The 19,216-nt window shown below is 40.1% G+C and overlaps 1 protein-coding gene across 2 annotated transcripts in view; it reads left to right on the top strand.

Annotated features, from left to right (window-relative positions):
• Positions 1-6,535, top strand: part of cdh4 (cadherin 4, type 1, R-cadherin (retinal)) — a 195,328-nt gene extending 188,793 nt beyond the window's left edge. For both annotated transcript variants that reach the window (XM_069713535.1, XM_069713545.1), the window contains exons 13-17: positions 504-740; positions 1,530-1,763; positions 1,907-2,046; positions 5,591-5,755; positions 6,309-6,535. In XM_069713535.1, coding sequence (XP_069569636.1) covers positions 504-740; positions 1,530-1,763; positions 1,907-2,046; positions 5,591-5,755; positions 6,309-6,515 — 983 coding nt within the window. In that variant the 3' untranslated portion in view covers positions 6,516-6,535. The remainder of the gene's footprint in view (positions 1-503; positions 741-1,529; positions 1,764-1,906; positions 2,047-5,590; positions 5,756-6,308) is intronic.
• The last annotated feature ends 12,681 nt before the right edge of the window (positions 6,536-19,216 follow it).

Here is a 19,216-nt window from a genome sequence, read left to right as displayed (position 1 = left end):
TTGAAGTGAAGGGTTAGTGTTTGAGTCATTTCCCCTTAGGCTTTGCAGAGTGCAGAAAAAAGCAATCTTTACGTGAGTGTTGTATCGCCTCAGCCTTTTCAGAAAGCAGGCCGTTCTAAACACAAAAACTAAAAAATGTATGTGTCCTTTCATTCACTCTGTTTTGTGTGAATTCTCCACTACAAACGTACACAATATTGTTCCTCCACTTTCAGCCACTCAGTAAACAAAGACTTTTTCTTACCAGTTGTGTTGTTGCCTGTGCATCTTATTTTCTCTGTTCCACACATAAATCAGGGAGAACATTTTTTATTGAAATGGAAGGATTGTTTTGCCATCTTCTGTAGCTTTCTCATCACTGTCTTTAAACTCTCTATCTCGCTTCTTTCTCCGTCTCCAATCATTTCATCTTTCCTCCTCTGCCTCACTCCTGTATGTTTTTTATCTCACTATCTCCTCTTTTGATCTCTTTTTCTCTTTTCTTTCTTCTCACCTGCCCTCAGGCTCGCCTCAAGCCAGCGGGACAGGAACCCTCCAGATCTACCTGATCGATGTGAATGACAACCCGCCGGTGCTGATACCCCGGGAGGCCCAAGTATGCGAGCGTGCACGCCCCAACTCTCGGATCAACATCACAGCTTCGGATGCTGATGCAGACCCCAACGTTGGGCCGTTTGTCTTTGAGCTGCCTTCCTTTCCTGCCAGCGTTCGACGCAACTGGACCATTTCCCGACTGAGTGGTAATCGAATGCTGTACATTGTGTTTATTACAGTTAGGTCTCAGGGAATAGACCCTTGCAAGGTAAAATTTAAGGTGTATGCAATAAAGAAAGATGACCGTTCTGCATCCCCGACTGAATTAAACCATAAACTTGATGAGGGGGCAAAACCTCCCTGCAGAAAGGCTGGCAACATGAATCAGGGGACCGGGTTTGCTTCAAGCTGTGAGAGAAAAGTTAACAAAATGTCTCACAAAGCTCGCAGTGAGAGACACGGGTGCCATCCAGTGTTGACGTACGATCTATCGTTCGTGACAAATGAGATCCATTCATCTCTCTGTCCCCCGAGCAACCGATCCGTCACCTAATCCACCTAGATGGATGTATCACAGCAGTTGTCTTGAGGACAAATCTGATCACATACCTGGATTCTACTCCCACTGAAGCTCTTGTCTTAGCATCACTGAGTGATAAATGCATGCTGAAGGTTACACATTGTAGTTTTATATATAAATTTATATCTTTTACGCCACCTCGCATGCATACATGTCAGAATGATTGCTGTGCAGTTTTTTTGGTTGCAGGTTTGATTTGGTACGTCATTCACTCATACCTACACACATGATGACATGATATCCTGCAGTAAACAAAATGTCATTTCTCCGCAGTACATTGTCTAATCTCATTTTCCCCTTCTTTTTCTCCTCCATGTCTTTTCCCCTCCCACTCACTCCTCTCCATCTTGAAATGTTTTCCCACTTTCCACTATTTTCTCTCCATCTGTGAAACTATTTAACTCCCATTCTGCAGGTGACTATGCTCAGCTGAGGTTAAGGATTCCTTACTTGGAGGCCGCTGTGTACGAGATCCCCATCATTGTGTCGGACTCGGGGAATCCTCCTCTGTCCAACCGCTCTGTAATCAGGGTCAAAGTGTGTCCCTGCGACAATAACGGGGACTGTAGCGCCACGGGGGCGGTAGCAGCTGCTGGCCTCGGCACCGGGGCCATCATCGCTATACTTATCTGCATCATCATACTACTAAGTGAGTACAACAAAGTGGAAGGACCAAACCTGAATGCCATCCGATCTTATCAGCATGACCAAACAGTTTCATGAGAACATCTTGCAAAATGACACAATGGTCTTAAAAAACAACTTCAGATTGTTTTGCCTCTCTTTTGGCAGGCATGGTTCTGTTGTTTGTGGTGTGGATGAAGCGCAGGGAAAAGGAGCGGCAGGCAAAGCCCTTGCTGATCGACCCTGAGGATGATGTCAGAGACAACATCCTCAAGTACGATGAGGAGGGAGGAGGAGAGGAGGACCAGGTATCGTAAATGCATATGTAATCAATGAAAGTCACAAAAAGTTAAAAGTCGGCAGTGGAGTCTTTGAGAAATGAAACACAAACAAACATACCATTCAGTTAAAATTCAGTATTGAATGTCTCTTACAGAAAGTCTGGAATTTATTGATAGATAAGATTAGATAACTTTATTGCTCACCATCAGGGAAATTAGTTTGGTCACTAAACTATAGTGACAAGTAACAATAGAGGCACAAGTCAAACTAACAAGTATTACATAAAGTCATAAAAATAAATGGACAAATGTATTAAATAATATCATTTTCAATTAATTTAGCAACTTCTGCTCATGATTATTTTGAATAATTACTGATTGCTGTTTTTGTCAGAAAATAGTTCTCACAGTTGAAGATTGCTGGTTGTTTTGAATGAATCCAGGCATTTCTGAATGCTTGCTAAATAAATAGAGGATGTTTTTCATACGGGACATTTTGACTTATAGTAGCTTAAGAAGCACAGTTACAATCAGTAATTCCATTATGTGGAATGCCGTCATCATTAATACCATACACCTGTGCTTTTTCTGCTCTGGCATGTTAAAATATCTGTTAAAAACCGCTTTAAAGGAGCAGTGTGGATAATTTAGTGGCATCTAACCCTTCCAAGTAGCATCATTTTGCCTCAAACTGTGTACAAGAATGTACGGTGGCAAAAATATGAAAGGCCCTTTCTGGAGTCCGTGTTTAGTTTGTCCCTGAGTTCATTTAGAAACATGGTGGGCTCTGTGAAAGAGCTGTGAAAAAGCTCCTCATGTACATACAAAGGACACATTCTCAGGTAACAAAAACACTCTTCATTTCAGGTGATCATACACTTATAAAAACATAATTATCAGCATTGAATTATATTTCTGCCAATAGATCCCCCAAAATCCTACACACTGGTCCTTTAAACAAGGCAATAAATATGAGTGAAAACAAAAATAAACCATTGTTAGAACAGGACCTCAAAAAGATCAAGGAACATCATGGAAATATTTCACCGCAGTAAGCCTAAAAGTCTTTTTAAATTGCTCACTGGAGCATGTTTGCATCCATTAATCAAAACACTTTGAGACTACTAAAACCTTCAAACAGAAGTACAGTTTGAACACTCGTCACGGCTTTTCTCTCAAAAACATGTGCTCATGAGTCAGAAGTCAAACTAATTATAGAACAATCCTTTCAAAACAATGTCTCAATCCTGTTCCTCGTTGGCAGTAGTGCTGTAACCCCAGCTTGCAACAGCATACAATAGGTTCCGACATACAAAAGGCACTAACATATGAAAGCTTCCTGTGGAATTCTTGAAGGGGGATAAAAACACCTGACATGTACCTTTTCAAAAACATTAACATTTTCTGACATGTTCAAATTCACATCAGTACAAACCCCCAGATATTTGTATAAAAATGGGTGACACGACTTCTTTCTTTTTCAAAGGTCAACAAATAGGTCCTTCCTGTAGATAAAAGGAAAAATCTGTGAAAGTGAGAGAAAACAGAAGATCAGTCCGTCTACCAGAATCATAAAATTAACCGTGAACAAAATTCATATCAACTCTGTGGAGAACAAAATATACTTTTCCAAAATGTTTTTTCTCTGACAAATGTGTTTTCAGGGTACAGTCTGCCCTAAAAACAAACTCTGCTGCTTAAAAAAAAAAAAAAAAAAAAACAGCTTGAATTCCACACACAGTTGCAGTCATTCTGCATGATGACTCCTTTTTCTGCCCAGAAACTGTGAAATATCTACTGCTCAGCATCACCTCTTCTTTTCTGATCTTGAATAAAGTAAAAACCTTTCCAACAACAGCTCCAACAGTTTTCATTAATTCAGAAATATATTATTATTCATGCCTCTTTTGATACTTGCTATTTTACACCACCCACACACACCAGGCATCTCGACCATAAACACTCCAATATCAGAAGGCTGCGGTCTGTAGAGGCATATTTTCACTCTGAAACACCTGTATGAGGGGTTAGTGGGAGCATTTATTCATCATCTGCAGGAGAGCAGCTAAGAGAACCCAACAACCTGTTATTTACATTTATAGCTCAACATTAACTTTTATAAATTACTTTTTAAAAGGTTTTTATTCATCACAAATTAATCTAAAGAGCATCATTTAATTTAGAATCACAGAAGTCAGCAATACATACAAATTAAACGACAAACATAGTGCACTCAGAATAATTAGCTCCCAAAGTATTGCAAACAGAGGGTTTCTGTTTCTGAGAAAACAAGACTGAGCAGATTAACTCGCTAAAGACATCACCTGCTTGATGAGAGCAGATGATGCAGAGGGGTGCACAAGGTTTTAAGTAAAAATGAGTTGCATTTAAGTCAGTGTCTTTTCAGCAGTACCTACTGCCGAATGAGGCAACACAATGATTACTGAGCCTGGGCCCTATGATTTGCAGTATTACGAATGTCTGTGGTGACATTGTGGGGAAAAATTACAAACTATGTAAAGTTAGTTGACACATTTTCCATCACCCAGCAGAGGTTGTTCCGCCAGAGAGTGTAGGTGGAGCTAATGCAGCAGGCTCGCTCTTCAACTCGCTCCTCAACTGACTAATGGCAAACAGACGTCACTCTTTGGCTCTGGGAAGTTAAGTCAAAAACATCGCTACAATTATTGCTTATTGTCAGATGTGTCGCCAAAAGAAACTAAACAGAGACTTTAATTTTAAGAGCAATCTGACAACCAAGTCTGTAGTGTTTGTTGTCTATACTTATAAATTTAATAAGACCCGACAATAAATAGCAGGTTATCAGCCATGCTTGATTAAATGACTGCTACTATTTGTACATAAATGTGTTCTTGGGAGCTATTTCAATGTTTTCAGTCATATTTTGGCACTATGAATTGTGGGTAATTCCCTCAAGCTTTGTGTTTCCCAAATCCATGTTACTTGCTAATTCTAATTTGTCTTTTTTAGTCCATAGTGAGTTCACACTGAAATAATGACAACATTTAGAATGAATTATACTTATATCAGACAGAGTACACACTAAATATGAGTCAATGTATGAGTGCACAGTTCTCACGATGCACTGCAGAAAAGAAATTGGGGAGCTTCTCACAGCTAGAATAACATTGATATTCCAACATCACACTTTTATGGACGTCTGATGTTGTGCATATTGTGCTATTACCTGTAAATATGAAGCATTTTTCCAGGTTATCTTATGTAGTCTGGATGTGGTACACTGATAAGGTCTGCAGAACTGCAGATTTATTAAAGAGCTCAGACATTAGAAAGCCCAGTAGCGCAGTTTTACTGCGGATCAGTCGTGAGCCCTCACAGATTTAACTGGAACATACATCAAAGTCTGACAGTGTTTGATGGCGAACAATGAAACCTGACCCAAGAATAGTGGTAAAATGAACCTGATCCCAAACGCCGTCCTCTGCAGTTGGAGAAACAGGTTAAAAACAGCTGACAATTAGATCACGATGATTCTAATCTACATTGCCCAACTGACTTTTAACTTCGTCTCCATGGCCTTAATCCACAGGACTACGACTTGAGCCAGTTGCAGCAGCCGGAGTCTCTGGACCACATCATCAATAAGCCGACGGGGGTGCGCAGGGTGGATGAGAGGCCTGTGATTGCTGAGTCGCAGTACCCCGTCAGACCCAGTCTGCCCCACCCTGGAGACATTGGCGACTTCATCAATGACGTAGGTTGAAGACTGAAACCATTTTTCAAAATTCGTTTGAGGTAACATTGACTTTCTGGTGATACACTCTTTGTGGTTATAAGATAGACTTTAATGCATTGCTGACACTATTAATGACTTTCAGTCTCATTGATGTGAGTTGTACAAAGGGTTCACACCACACAATCTTTTCTCATCAAAGTTTATTTCGTTTTATTTATCTTTAAATATCTGAAGAATAAATTCACTTTTGTCCAGAAATGTATTCCTATCATCACGGGCGCTGGTTGAAACATTTGTTCCCTGTATACTACTCAGTGTCTGGCTCTGAAACAGCATTCAGGCTATGATGGAACATTTAAATCGGTGTGTGAGCCAAATAAGGGGGTGTATATGCAATATTTACAGTCTTACACAGTGGACGTGTTACCATGTTAAAATCACCTCCTTCATTATGTTGTCGGTTAACACCAACAATTGGCCTAAATCCAGGTTTACTACTACAAACCCCACAGAAGAGGAAATACTGTCACTCAGAAGGAGAGTTCTCTTTGTCTTGTCTTTCTGCCTTTAGGGTCTGAGGGCAGCAGACAACGACCCCACCGCTCCTCCCTACGACTCCCTGCTGGTGTTCGACTACGAGGGCAGCGGTTCAACCGCCGGCTCGGTCAGTTCACTCAACTCCACCAGCTCAGGGGACCAGGACTATGACTACCTCAACGACTGGGGCCCCCGCTTCAAGAAGCTGGCTGACCTCTATGGAGGAGGGGACGATGACTGAGAGCGGTGAACGGGGGCAGGGCTGGGGGGGGAGGCTGGGCGGGGCTGCGGCGGGGGTCGGGAGAGGCGGATGGACACTCCTATAAACCACAGGCAGGCATCAACATGATGCACGCTCCATGGTAGACATGTGAGGAATGGACCCTTACATGGGCTGCGTTAAGTCTGCTCGCAGCCACCAAGCCCGCAAACATGAATTCCGCTGCAACCCAACTGTATTCTGGCTTTATACTTTTTAGTGGCAAATTTGTAGTGTGATGTTTTTGTTTTGGTTTTATTTAATTTTTTTGTTCTTTCACCGTGCTGGACCCGGATGCCTCTGGGGACGAATCAAGGCGGTCATGAGAGACTTGAGTAGTGAATTTGTGCTTTGATTGATTGTTAAAACAAAACCATATTTTGCTTTAGTCTCACACTGAAGAGAATGTTTTTGGGAAGTTGCTCTCTGACTCTCTCTTTAACTCTGTCAACTTGAATTTCCTTAGAACAGAAGCACTGTCATTTTATAAAGTGCCTTTTGTGGTGTGTTTTTGTATCAGACTCCTGCTATCTCAGGATCGGTTGCCATTCGTGCAGTACAGAGGAGGCGCGTTCTCTCGTTGCACCCCCCCCTGCGCTTCTCAAACCAGCCCTGTCTGTCATTCTCCTCTCCCTTTCACAGTGGTGCACATGAACAACCCTAGCAGCCAGTCCCAGGGGGGAAGGACACAACCAGGGCAGAGTATCGGATATCATAACCTGACGAATTATGGCCTGAAAGAAGCCAATAAGAGTTGTTGTGGGAAAAACAACCCTCTTCTCCAAGGACCTGCTGTTTGACTTTCACAAGCATCACCTGTCAACACAACTACAGCAACATGCTGACATTGTGTGAGAACATTTTTATACATGTGGGGGTTTTATAATTTAGTGGAGAATGCCTGCCTTTCCTCTGTGGACTCATGAGTTTAGGAGCCTTTCTTTTGAGACGCTTGCCTGCCCTGTAAGGTTTTGTGTTGCTTTCTCCACACTGTAAAGCTTATGTAGGCATGATCTGATTAGTCAGACAGTATAAGAAAGTGGAACTTGAAATGACTTGGAACAAAAGTATCTGACGAAGATTTTTTTTTTTTTTTTTTTGTCGCCTTGAACATTCCCGTTTTTTATAGGCCAACGAAAACTATTAAAGGTGCATGATTTTTTTTCTCCAAATGTTTTACTCAAAGCACTTGTTACTCTGTGGTGAGAATGTGAAAATAGTCAGCTGAAACTATATGAATATACTCTGTATAAAGACACTGAGAAAATAAAAATACTGTAAGATACATATTTTTGAAGTATTGATGACATAAAAGTTGCTGCTCTCTCTAGCTCCCCATTGGGCTTTAGGAGATTTTTGGCCCATTCATTTTTAATACGTGGATATTTATGTTCGTCTTCTGTTGAAGCATATAATTTTTTTTTTTTTTAAGATGCCTGCTTAAACTTTTTGTTTCAGTTTCGCTCTTTTCTTTATTATTTCAAAAAATGCTTTGTTATACTACTTTTATATATGAAAACAGACCCTTCTCCTCTCAGTCTGACAGATGTGTTTGTCCTGTTGGCTTCTGGCCTTGGGACAGTGGAAGGTTCATTAGCCATGCCTGCTGATAGTTGTTCTATTATTCAGTGTACTGGAGTTCTTTTATTCATTCATCTAGATACTGGATGTGTGCTTTAGAAAATAAACAACACATGTTTTGAAAAAGTGCCATCTGTTTCCAATATTCCCTACATGCATCACCTTCAGGTATATGCTGAGTTATGGGGCATAGACTTGTTTATTCAACAGTGGTCATTTCAGATGTATTGTCACTCACTGCTTTACATAATAATGAGTCTCTGGTGTGTTTTTTTTTATTTTGTATATTTATACAGCTTTATCTCTACATCTGAACCCCAACTAAACTAACAAAGTGCAGTACAGTAATGCATATGAAGCAGGAGTAAGCATTAACCTTAGTGATTCATTATTCAAAATTGCATCACTTCATCAACATCAGCACCCGTCTTACATCCGTTTTTGTAACCAGTGGCATGTGTGCATTTGTAATTTCACCATGGACCCGAATTGGAGCAGAGAGTGCACATCAAAATGTATGTCAAATGTCAATAGAAAGAAGTAACAGCAAGTTAAAGTCCGGCAGGAAGCGAGATGTTGAGCAACGATTTTGTGTTGTTGTTGGTTAGAAACTGGGGTATGTTGTAATGTTGTAGAACCCTGTTGCCATGGCACCACAGTTCAGGTTGCTTGCACTGAATGTTTTCCCTCAGAACGTCACGGTTCAACTCTGTGTTGACAGTCTGACCTTGTTGCGTGTAACACGGGTGGTGATTTTGAAGCAATGTGACATGGAATACTTTCTCACAAAGGTTATAGTTTCTCCCTGCTCCGTGGATATCACTGTGCTGCATTCCGTTTGTACGCAAAATCAACGGTCTCTGAACTTTTTGATCAAACCTTGTATTGAATTTGAATATTTCTTATAGTGGCGCCCCCTTGTGGTTAATAATAAACAACGCTGTGGCAGACAGCAACGTATGCCACGACCCCGCACATGAGTATTTACTCCTTAAATGTTCACTGAAACTAACACAGGGATGCATCAGTATTCACCAGAAAGGTTTAATTTTAATATTTGAAATGTAGTTACATAGAACATCTGAACATATTGGCTTTAACTGCTAATGCTATGCCACCTTTATTTGTATGTGACATGATTCATTTGTATTTGCACACTGAACGGTTGCACCTTCTTTATTTTTTACTATGGAATATTGTATTGTTAAGTGGTCAAAAGGGTTGTGAAGTCAAACGGACTCCCCGGGGAATTATGCAGTTAATCTTTGACCCAATTGTTACGATATCGCTTCACTGGCTAATGAAATACCCACTCTGGTTCTTTTATTGCATCACAGACAAAGGATTGTTAGAGCGGTGTGTGAGGTCAGGAAGTATATTTGTGTCCACTCCATTCCTGTGATTTCAATTAGTCAGCTGAAGAGCCAAAAAACCCACTGGGGACTTAAAGGGATTTAATCCTCTGCGGCTGTGTGTCTATCAATTAGCCACACCATTAATCCCCACGGCGTAATCTCATTAGAAAGAGCGCCTTTAATGAGACACCCAGAGAGAAAGCAGAGAGGCAGGAGGAAAAGGAGAGGGAGAAAAATGAGGTGATGGCAAGATGCAGGTAGGCCGTGTGGAGAGGTGATTAGTAGGATGGAGGAGAGGGTCAGCAGAAAGGGAGGGGGCAAAGGAAGTGAGATTCAAACACAGTGGGAACAATGCATAACATTTAGAAAGTGGTTTGGGAGAAAAAAGCTCAAATATTAGGGAGTAAAACCGAGTGATCCTCGATTTTCCACTGGGGCCAGAAATTCGAGGACAACTGGACAATGAAGACAGGTGGAGGTGAGCAGAGATGGTGGAACACGCTGGACTAGTTAATGAGAGGTGCTTTGATTCCCTTGAGTATCCCAGTAATGAGAACATCCAGGAATAAACCCAAGTTAACCTTTACTGTAGTACAATAATAAATTGTTATGGACCCAGCAGAATTGTGGACCTGTGTTAATAAGTGAACCATCAGCATTGGGCTCCACTGCTCGGAAATAATTATCAATTTGGTAAAAAGTCATCTTGGTCATAGCCAGTAGGCAGATAAGGAGATTAACTTCAGGAAAGTGCTCAGCTGAAGTTCACTTGGTTTCCCTGTGGCGGATACAGGTTAGGAAGAAAGTAAACTCAAGTTGCACTCTGATAAATGTCATCTATAGACTGAGAGCTTTGCTGCTGGCTTGCAGCCAGTGCCTTGTGTGTTGTAAATAAAGTTCTCTTCTTCAAATATGTCCAAGGCTGGCTCTTTTCATTTCCTCTCCATATAGCTAGTGAGCCTCCTGGGCTGACGCTGGGAACAGTCCAATTTGAAAAACACCACTGGATGTTAGTTCTGATACCGGCTGCGTGATCAACTGCTCACAGTTTAGTGTTGATGTTGTTATTCAGCCCAGGATGAGCAGGCTCTGCTAGCTCTATTTCTGCTGACACCACTCTGAGCCTCCTGCTATTTCAGGACTCAAGTCTAAAATGAGATCAAAGCAGCAGAATAAATTTCATGTTCCTGCTCTAAGTAGGGGAGAAAATATCTACTGTTTAACGACCAGCCATTTATATATGGATGACTGATCCAGTGGAGACACTTTACTATTACGAAGACATAGTTCCATTATCACTCAGGGCTTAAACTCTAAAAGTGCATCAGACAGCATTTAAAAAGATTTGTAAATGAAAGGTTTTATCACTGTAGCATTTCCTACCAACCACAATTGTTTTTTTGTGCGGAGTACAATTGGAAGGAATTCATGTATTATTATCAAAATAAATATCAACTATTATTAGTGGTAGACAATAACTACGTACAATTCTGTTATGTGGAGCACTTTGCTCATCCTCTGCTGTGTTTAGATATGCTGTATAAATAAATCTGCCGTCACAATAATTACTCACTTTGTACCACGACATTTCAGCGTCGTTACTTGACTACATTTAGGTGGCAAATAGTTACTAGTTATCTTACTAATTACATTTTTACATTAGACATATGAAAAACTGAGCTAATGGGATGCATCGCTATATATTAAACTACCTCAAAATAGAGAGTTTTACTATTGCAGTTGTTTGTAATGGTACAGTAGACCTACCTGAAGCAGATGCACCAGGATCATTTCATGTCAGCTAGTTCGTTTAATTGGTGATTCAGAACACTGCGGTACAATAGGTCTACAGGTGCTGATCACTAATTACTATACTGATGGCTTTGTTGTACTTACGTGCACCAGTGTCACAGCAAACTACCAAGTACAATCCCAGGATCCTGTGCAGGTATTCATCGTTCCGAGAGGGTGAATCCTAATGACTGGTGGACACAATGAGGCCAACAGTTTTGATTTTGAATGAAATATCTTGACAACTGTTGACTGAATTGCAAGTCATTTTTGGTAGAAATTCATGTACCCGTCAAGTTAAACTGTAATCTCATTGGAGAGCCTTAGGGCTCTTTTATATATTATATATATATATATATATATATATATATATTATATATACCTTTTATATATCTTTTATATATACCTTTTATATATATCCATCCAAAAACATCCAAAAACATGCACTTCAGGTCAGGTTACCTGGCGCCGCGGTCGTGGCAGCCTGCTGCAGCATCTCCCCCCTGAGAGCCCCCCTGCTGTAGTGAAGAAATTTCCCCTCGGGGATTAATAAAGTGTATAAAATCAAATCAAAAAATATCACCATTATTGGACCAAATATATTACTACATGACAAATTCCTCCAACAGCACTAATGTTCAATCAACCTCAGATGTACTTTGTGCAAACACACTAAACCAAAATTGTAGACATGATAAACAGCATGTCTGCTTAACATCAGCATGTTGGCACTGTCATCGTGAGTATATTAGTCGGTAATTATTTGTATTTTGCATCAGTGTGCCTCAGTTCAGGGCTGCTGTGTTGCTGCTGACTCTTACTGTGTTTTCAGACCAAACGCGAGCCAAAAATTCACACAAGTAAAGCCGTTAAAGTTAATTATTTTCAAGTCGCGCGAATGCAAATTTGTAAATTTCCTTTTGCATCCCCCAGCGCGAATTCACGGACGTTCGCGTCTTTGCATTGACTTTGAATGTAATTGCTCCACAGGAATAATTCGCTTCATGTTTGGTCTGAACACAATATTAGGCTACATACAAACAAATACAAAAACAATCTCCGTCCACACAAGTGTTTTAGCAGCATTTCAGAATTAATCCCCGTCATTACTAATACACCTGGAGATGTATATAATTGTGGTATACTGTATGCAGTCTGTCCCTGAGGGCCAATCTGAACATTGCAGTTGTCTCCATTCCTCAGGACCTTTGTTGATAATATGATCCTACCAAGCACTACGTCTTGTCGCAAAATCTGTGAGTATTAGCTATAAGGTGCATGTAGGCAGCAGTAGCATCATAAAATGCTGAAAATAAATGCACAACAGCTACTAGCGTAGACACCTAGCTGTGTTTTAAAACGTGTAACAAAGAATTTTAAAAATGCTGCTGACCCTGTTTTAGTTGGAAAACGTTGTGATTAATAAGTCACAAATGTGGGTGTCTGTGCCAAAGCTTTCAAAGCTTCTTTTTTTTTTTTAAACAAAAGAAAATGCATACAAAAAAAATAAACATTGCACACAGTGCGTACAGAATTACATCTGCAAGCATCAATACTCTCCTATTGCAGTAAGTAACATGGGTCAAGTACTATTACTACAGCACAGATGAACTGGTTGCAAATATCTGAGCTGCTATGACTCTTTGAAAGGTGAGATGTGGGCTTTTACTTGAGATACAGTGCATCCGTAAAGTATTCACAGCCCTTCACTTCTTCCACATTTTGTTGTTTCAGCCTTATTCTAAAATCGATTAAATTTCCTCAGAATTCCACACACAATACCCCATAATGATAACGTGAAAACTGATTTTTTTTTTTTTTTTTTTTTTTTTTTTTTGCAAATGGGGTATTGTGTGTAGAATTTCGAGGGAAAAAATGAATTTAATCCATTTTGGAATAAGGCTGGCCTAGTAAAAGATAACGCTGGAGGGCATTGCTGGAAATCCATTATTTCTGGACCAGTAGAACAATCTCGTTGTTAGACTACAGTATATCCTCTACTGTTCTATTTGGTTTTATTACAGTGTGTCTGTAAGTTGCCGAAAATATTTTGGAGATGAAATACAAAATCACAGTGATTGCAAGCTGTGTCATCGGACCACTTTTACATTATTTAGATAGATAGATAGATAGATAGATAGATAGATAGATAGATAGATAGATAGATAGATAGATAGATAGATAGATAGATAGATAGATAGATAGATAGATAGATAGATAGATAGATAGATAGATAGATAGATAGATAGATAGATAGATAGATAGATAGATAGATAGATAGATAGATAGATAGATAGATAGATAGATAGATAGATAGATAGATAGATAGATAGATAGATAGATAGATAGATAGATAGATAGATAGATAGATAGATAGATAGATAGATAGATAGATAGATAGATAGATAGATAGATAGATAGATAGATAGATAGATAGATAGATTTCGCTACAGCAGCATTATAGGTACAGGAAAGCAATAAAATAACAGTAAAAAGTATTCAATATAAAAATGCACAGTATATACAATAAATAGATTAAAATTAAAATAGAATAATTAAATTTGTTGACTTCCTCTATATAAGTGCTTAGAATTGATGTTGCTGCTGATGCTGAGCAGCTCTGTTGAGGCCAACATCTCTGTGATTACATGCTAGAGTGCAGTGGGAAATCCGAGCTGCACCTTCAGCCGCTCTAATCAACTGGATGTAATTCTTCACCTCAGCCACAGGTTAAAGTGCCTTCCCCGGGACACTGGCTACATTTCTAAATAGTAGGAGATGATTCCTTTGCAGCCAAGTCAATCTCGGGTGTCCTTTGGGGGTACAATCAAGTTTCCATTCCTATCTGGCCCTCCATTTCCCTCCATCAGCATCACTTGAGGAAGACCAGCGCTTACCATGAATAATGGATGTATAGCTGTGTCATTAGTATGAATAAATAATTAATTATCACACGTGTGTAACAGAATTAGTGTTGCAATGATGATATTATAGTCACACAACAGGAGGAATGGCTCTGTATATAACGCATAAGCTGATTAGTTGTTGTTTGATATCTGAGTTCTTATACTTGTGTTCTCTGTGTACACAGACTCCTTGTTCCTTCTAAAGAGCATAATTTATACATGCTTTCATGCTGATCCCTAATGAAGGGGTAAAACCTTTCATATAAAATGAATTTGTGTCTCACTGAATCTTGACAAGGACTTACTGAGTTGAATGTTTATTTATTTATCTTTTAGTGTTTCTTTTATTTCCGATTGATAATTTGCAGATACTTTCTGACCATATTTATGCCATGCCACTATCAGTGTTGCGAGGCAGCTTGATTCACAAAAGCACAAAATCAAACGAGAATTTATCTTGTCAGGGTTTGAGTTATGCTCTTGGAACCAACCAATCAGCATCTCATGAGAAATACTTGCAGCTATGGTGGTGGTTCAGGTGTGATGACAGCAGGAAGTGACTAACTGCATTCCGAATCACATACTTTTTGTTTTTACTCTCAGTATGTACTGCAGCTACCCTTACAAAGTATATACTGTCACATAGTACTACTACTTACAACTTCATCATCAAAATGTGCCTTGAACTTTTCCGCTCTTGGTCATATCCGTATTGATATATAGCGCGACATTTAAAGTAAAATAAAGAAAGGATTTGGAGTGCTACACTTATTGTTTCACTTCTTTTTAATGCCTCTTCTTCTTCTTCTTCTTCTTCTTCTTCCACTTGTGAATTGCAAACAGGTGGAGCATTAGCGCCACCAACTCTGTCTCATATTGTCCGCTGCTCAGAGGATTGTTGGTCAGAACAGCGAGAGAAGAATGGTGGCATACCAACATGCTTCAGCTGTCCAGAAGTCATGAATTGGCCTTCACTAAAATTAAGTGGTGGCATGGCAGTGTGACAAGATCTTTATCTAACAAAGTACTGCAGACTGTCCTGAGTCTGGCAACCTTGGTTAGTTTGTTCTAGTATGTTTGTTCAAGTGCATATTTGTCTGTGTCAATCACAGGTAATGTCCACCCAACACATTTTGGAGGCTGTCCCACTTTATATAGGAGATGACTTTGTAAGTGTAGATGGTTGTCTCCTGTGGGCTCACACCGTCTGCTGCTTGGCCTGATTCAGCTCCATTAAAGAGGCCAACAGGCTATTAACCCCTGTGTCAATACCTCACAGGTTCAGCTGCGCTTACAAAACCATTTCAGCAGCAGTCATAAACACTGGCCTTATTATAGTATCTCTGGGCCAAAGCAGAATGCCCCGGTCGACCCCGTAACAAAGGAGTCCTAAAGTCAGCATTAACCCGAGTAGGACAAGGGCAGAGACGCACAGGAAATGGTGTTGCGAGGAAGCGTAATGAACTGTTGCTGCATGTTATATTTCACGGAATCAAGCCTTATTCATTTAAGAATATATGTGGTTATAGTTTGCTGGAGTTGTGCATCGTATAGTGATAAAGTGCAGTGACTGTATCACACTGTATTACATCAGTTCATCCAAATCACAGTCTCATGTCTCTCCTCAGAGACAGTTTTATTTATAAGTTCAACACTTAATCAACATTATACAAGGAGGCGCTGAGTAGAGTAAATCTGATCAACTGACTTCTACTGATGCATTTGTCTCACAGCATGAATACAGTGGCATTACAAATGGTAATTTGAATTCATTGGGTTGAAAAAGTCCTGCTATATCACAACCTTCTTATTCACATAGCTATAAGGGTCGTACCTTAATAAAGAATTTCATAACCTTCCAATTCATGTAAGTAACAGGGGTTAGGGGGCCTTTCATCAGCCCCTAACCATCATTAAAACTGAGCCCCTCTGTAAGCATAAACAGGCAAAGACTTTGTAGACTGGAGACTTATCATAAAAGTGCGAGAGGAACACCCTGCTGAGAAGCACTATCAGATCAGTCAAATCCCATTTTGGAATCTGACAAAAGCACCCGCAGCTACGTACAGATGAACAGTCAAACATTCACAGGCATGAGCGTGCCTGCACACACACACACGCTCACTCACACACACTCACACACACACACACACACACACACACACACACACACACACACGCTCACACACACACACACACACACAAGCACAAATGTGATGTAGATTTATTATATAATCTCACCCCAGGGGAAGAGAGCTGACAACACTGAATGTAAGAAATTAATAACAGCCCCCTTTAATAAATATCATGGAAGGAAACAGTGATGTCACTTCTCTCTTCTTCCCACTGGCAGGTTCAGGGTGTTTACCCAACATCCTCAGGTGCAGTGACTGAGACGTCGCTAGGCAACCGCACCATCCCTGTTGTTGCTCTGCCTTTGGCACTCAAGTGGGAGCTTATGTGGACTTAACTCTGAAAGAGCAGCAGTGTCGAGGAGTGGAAGGGGGATTACCAGGAAAAATATTGGATTGGGCCGAGGCGCAAGGGGTGAGGCCTTACCTGAATCACCAACGGCACCAGACAGAGACGCCGTCAGGCCACGCTGGTTCTGTACTCACAACTCAAAGACTAGTTTTATCTGCTTCCTTGCAGCAGCACAATGCTTTTATATATATATATTTTTTTAATTTTATTTTATAGTACTCTATTAATCCCCGAGGGGAAATTTCTTTGCTACAGCAGGGGGGCTCTCAGGGGGGAGCTGCTGCAACAGGCTGCCACTAGTGCGGCGCCAGGTAACCTGACCTGAGGTGCGTGTTTTTGGATGATGGGAGGAAGCCGGAGAACCCGGAGAGAACCCACACATGCACAGGGAGAACATGCAAACTCCACACAGAAAGGCCCAGGACCGGATTCGAACCCTGAACCTTTTTGCTGTGAGGCGACAATGCTAACCACTGCACCAAATACCAATACGGAGTCTATTTCCTATTTTCACCAAATGTTATGTAAAATGAGAGTGCCTGACAGACCAGCCACTGTATTGTGAGTGAAGTCAACCAATATAACCAGGTGATGTTAAGTGTAAAGAAGAACCTGAAGGTGCAATTTGAGTTCATGTCAGCTACAAAAATAATCTTGTAATGTGGAGAAAATGAGCTATTACCACCTAGTGGCTCCCACATGTCCTTCCATTATACAAAATGAAATTGTGGCTCATTACCACTGATGGCTCCAAATATTATTGTTCCTCTTTGGTCGGCGCGGATACAAAAGCTGCTCCCAATCATTGTAACATCAGGCTACTGTCCCAGTGGCAGAATGGCCTCATTATTTCCAGCCCATGGTTTGTGGTGAATGTTAGCAGCTGATGTGGCAGATGTTGCCAGCGCGCCTTGAGTGGGCTGATAATGGAGACGGACTCAAACAAGACAACCCAACAAAGAAGCAGGCAGACTGGTAGCAGACTATGTGCGTGATTTCATTGTGGGTTAAGAGCTGAGAGTTGAGCTCATGGGAGTTGTGCTCAATAGATGCTTGTAGAGGCCCAGGGGACACACACTGTGTACTAACATGTGGCTTTACAGATGTAGAGGATTATGTAGAATTATCTGTGAACAGGTAGAGTACAAAGGAATTAAAGGCATTCAGCTCAATCAAGTGCAAAGCCTCCCTCAGAACCCTCTTTGCCACATGCAGCACACATTCAGATGATCTAATAATGCAATGGTGCCCCCTAGTGCAACACAATATAATACAAAATAATATACGGTATATAACCCACTGAAAATATCTTCAAACACCAAACTACATCTGTTACTGTAAAATCATTATTTATTCAAACTTATCAATAGAGAAAATGTGATTTTCTTAACGCTGTATGCATAAATTCTCAATTCTATACAAAACCGTGTGTAAAACTTTTAGGTGTAACATTTACAAATATACAAGAAAAAACTCCAGTTTCTTAAGTCATAGATACAAAAAAAAACCTTATGGGCTATCCAGGAGCACATAAAAATATAAGCAGGTAAAGAAATCATTGGAGGACATTGTCAGTCACTGTTAGAAGAGTAAAAATGTTTGTTGGTGGGCATCTACAAAAATAGAGTTTCAGGTAGATGTATGTTTGGTATAACGATACAGGTTAAAAGCCTTTGAAAACCTGTTTCAGTTGTAGAAATCAATACGAGTGAAACTAATTTAAAAGTAAGTATTTAACCTTTTTTTTTTTTTTTTTTTTTTTTAAAGCAAAGAACACACCTGTAGTCACGCACTGAAATCAACACGTTAATTTTAAACTAAACGCACATTTTGTTTTGAATTTAAGCTACATGAAACAACTGAGGTGTCACATGGAATTAAATAAATAACTAAACATTAATTTAAGCTTGATTTTAGTAAATAAATATGGTGAAAAAAAAATCAAGTAAGGAAATGGAGATGACAGATACAGAGTGAGCTACAGCTTCATCAGTTACAGCAGGGTCAATTGCTTCAGGGATGGTTGTATGGCTTATTCATAGTTAGGAAGGCAACTCAGTAGGTTACACAGTTTGGAGTTCAAACTAAAACTCAGCTGACGACAACAAAAATAAAATCATCATTCAATAAAATTAGTTGGTGGTCTAATAAAAAAACAGACTTTCATTGCTTTAAGCCTAATGTGCATACAAATATTTAGAAAATAAAATGTTAAACTATGTTACAGTGCATACTTGTACATTGTCATTTGTTTTTATATGAAAAATAACCTAATTCATAAAACATACGATCAGAATTTTGCACTGCCTTGAAAAAGAGGTTATACAAGGTAAACAAAGGGGCATTGAAAACAAAAAAAAGGCATTATTAGAGGAGGGAGGTAGAGAGGCCATCCAAGATGGCTACTATTGTATTTCAGGTTATCAGGTGCATCAGAAAAACCTTCAAATGTGCCAAGTCGCTGTTCTCCTCCTCTTCACTTCTAAGATTCTCTCTCTGTGGTGGGAGCGGTCGGTCTCGCCACACACTTCATACCCCCCACCCCCACCCCCCGCCCCCGCCCCCT

Source organism: Brachyistius frenatus, unplaced genomic scaffold, assembly GCF_029030835.1.
Source record: "Brachyistius frenatus isolate BFR_SWC_R1_liver_20210118 unplaced genomic scaffold, ASM2903083v1 Contig_4, whole genome shotgun sequence".
NCBI classification, from domain to species: domain Eukaryota; kingdom Metazoa; phylum Chordata; class Actinopteri; family Embiotocidae; genus Brachyistius; species Brachyistius frenatus.
The sequence above is the reverse complement of the archived record's forward strand: the minus strand, read 5'-3'. Positions and strand labels throughout refer to the sequence as shown.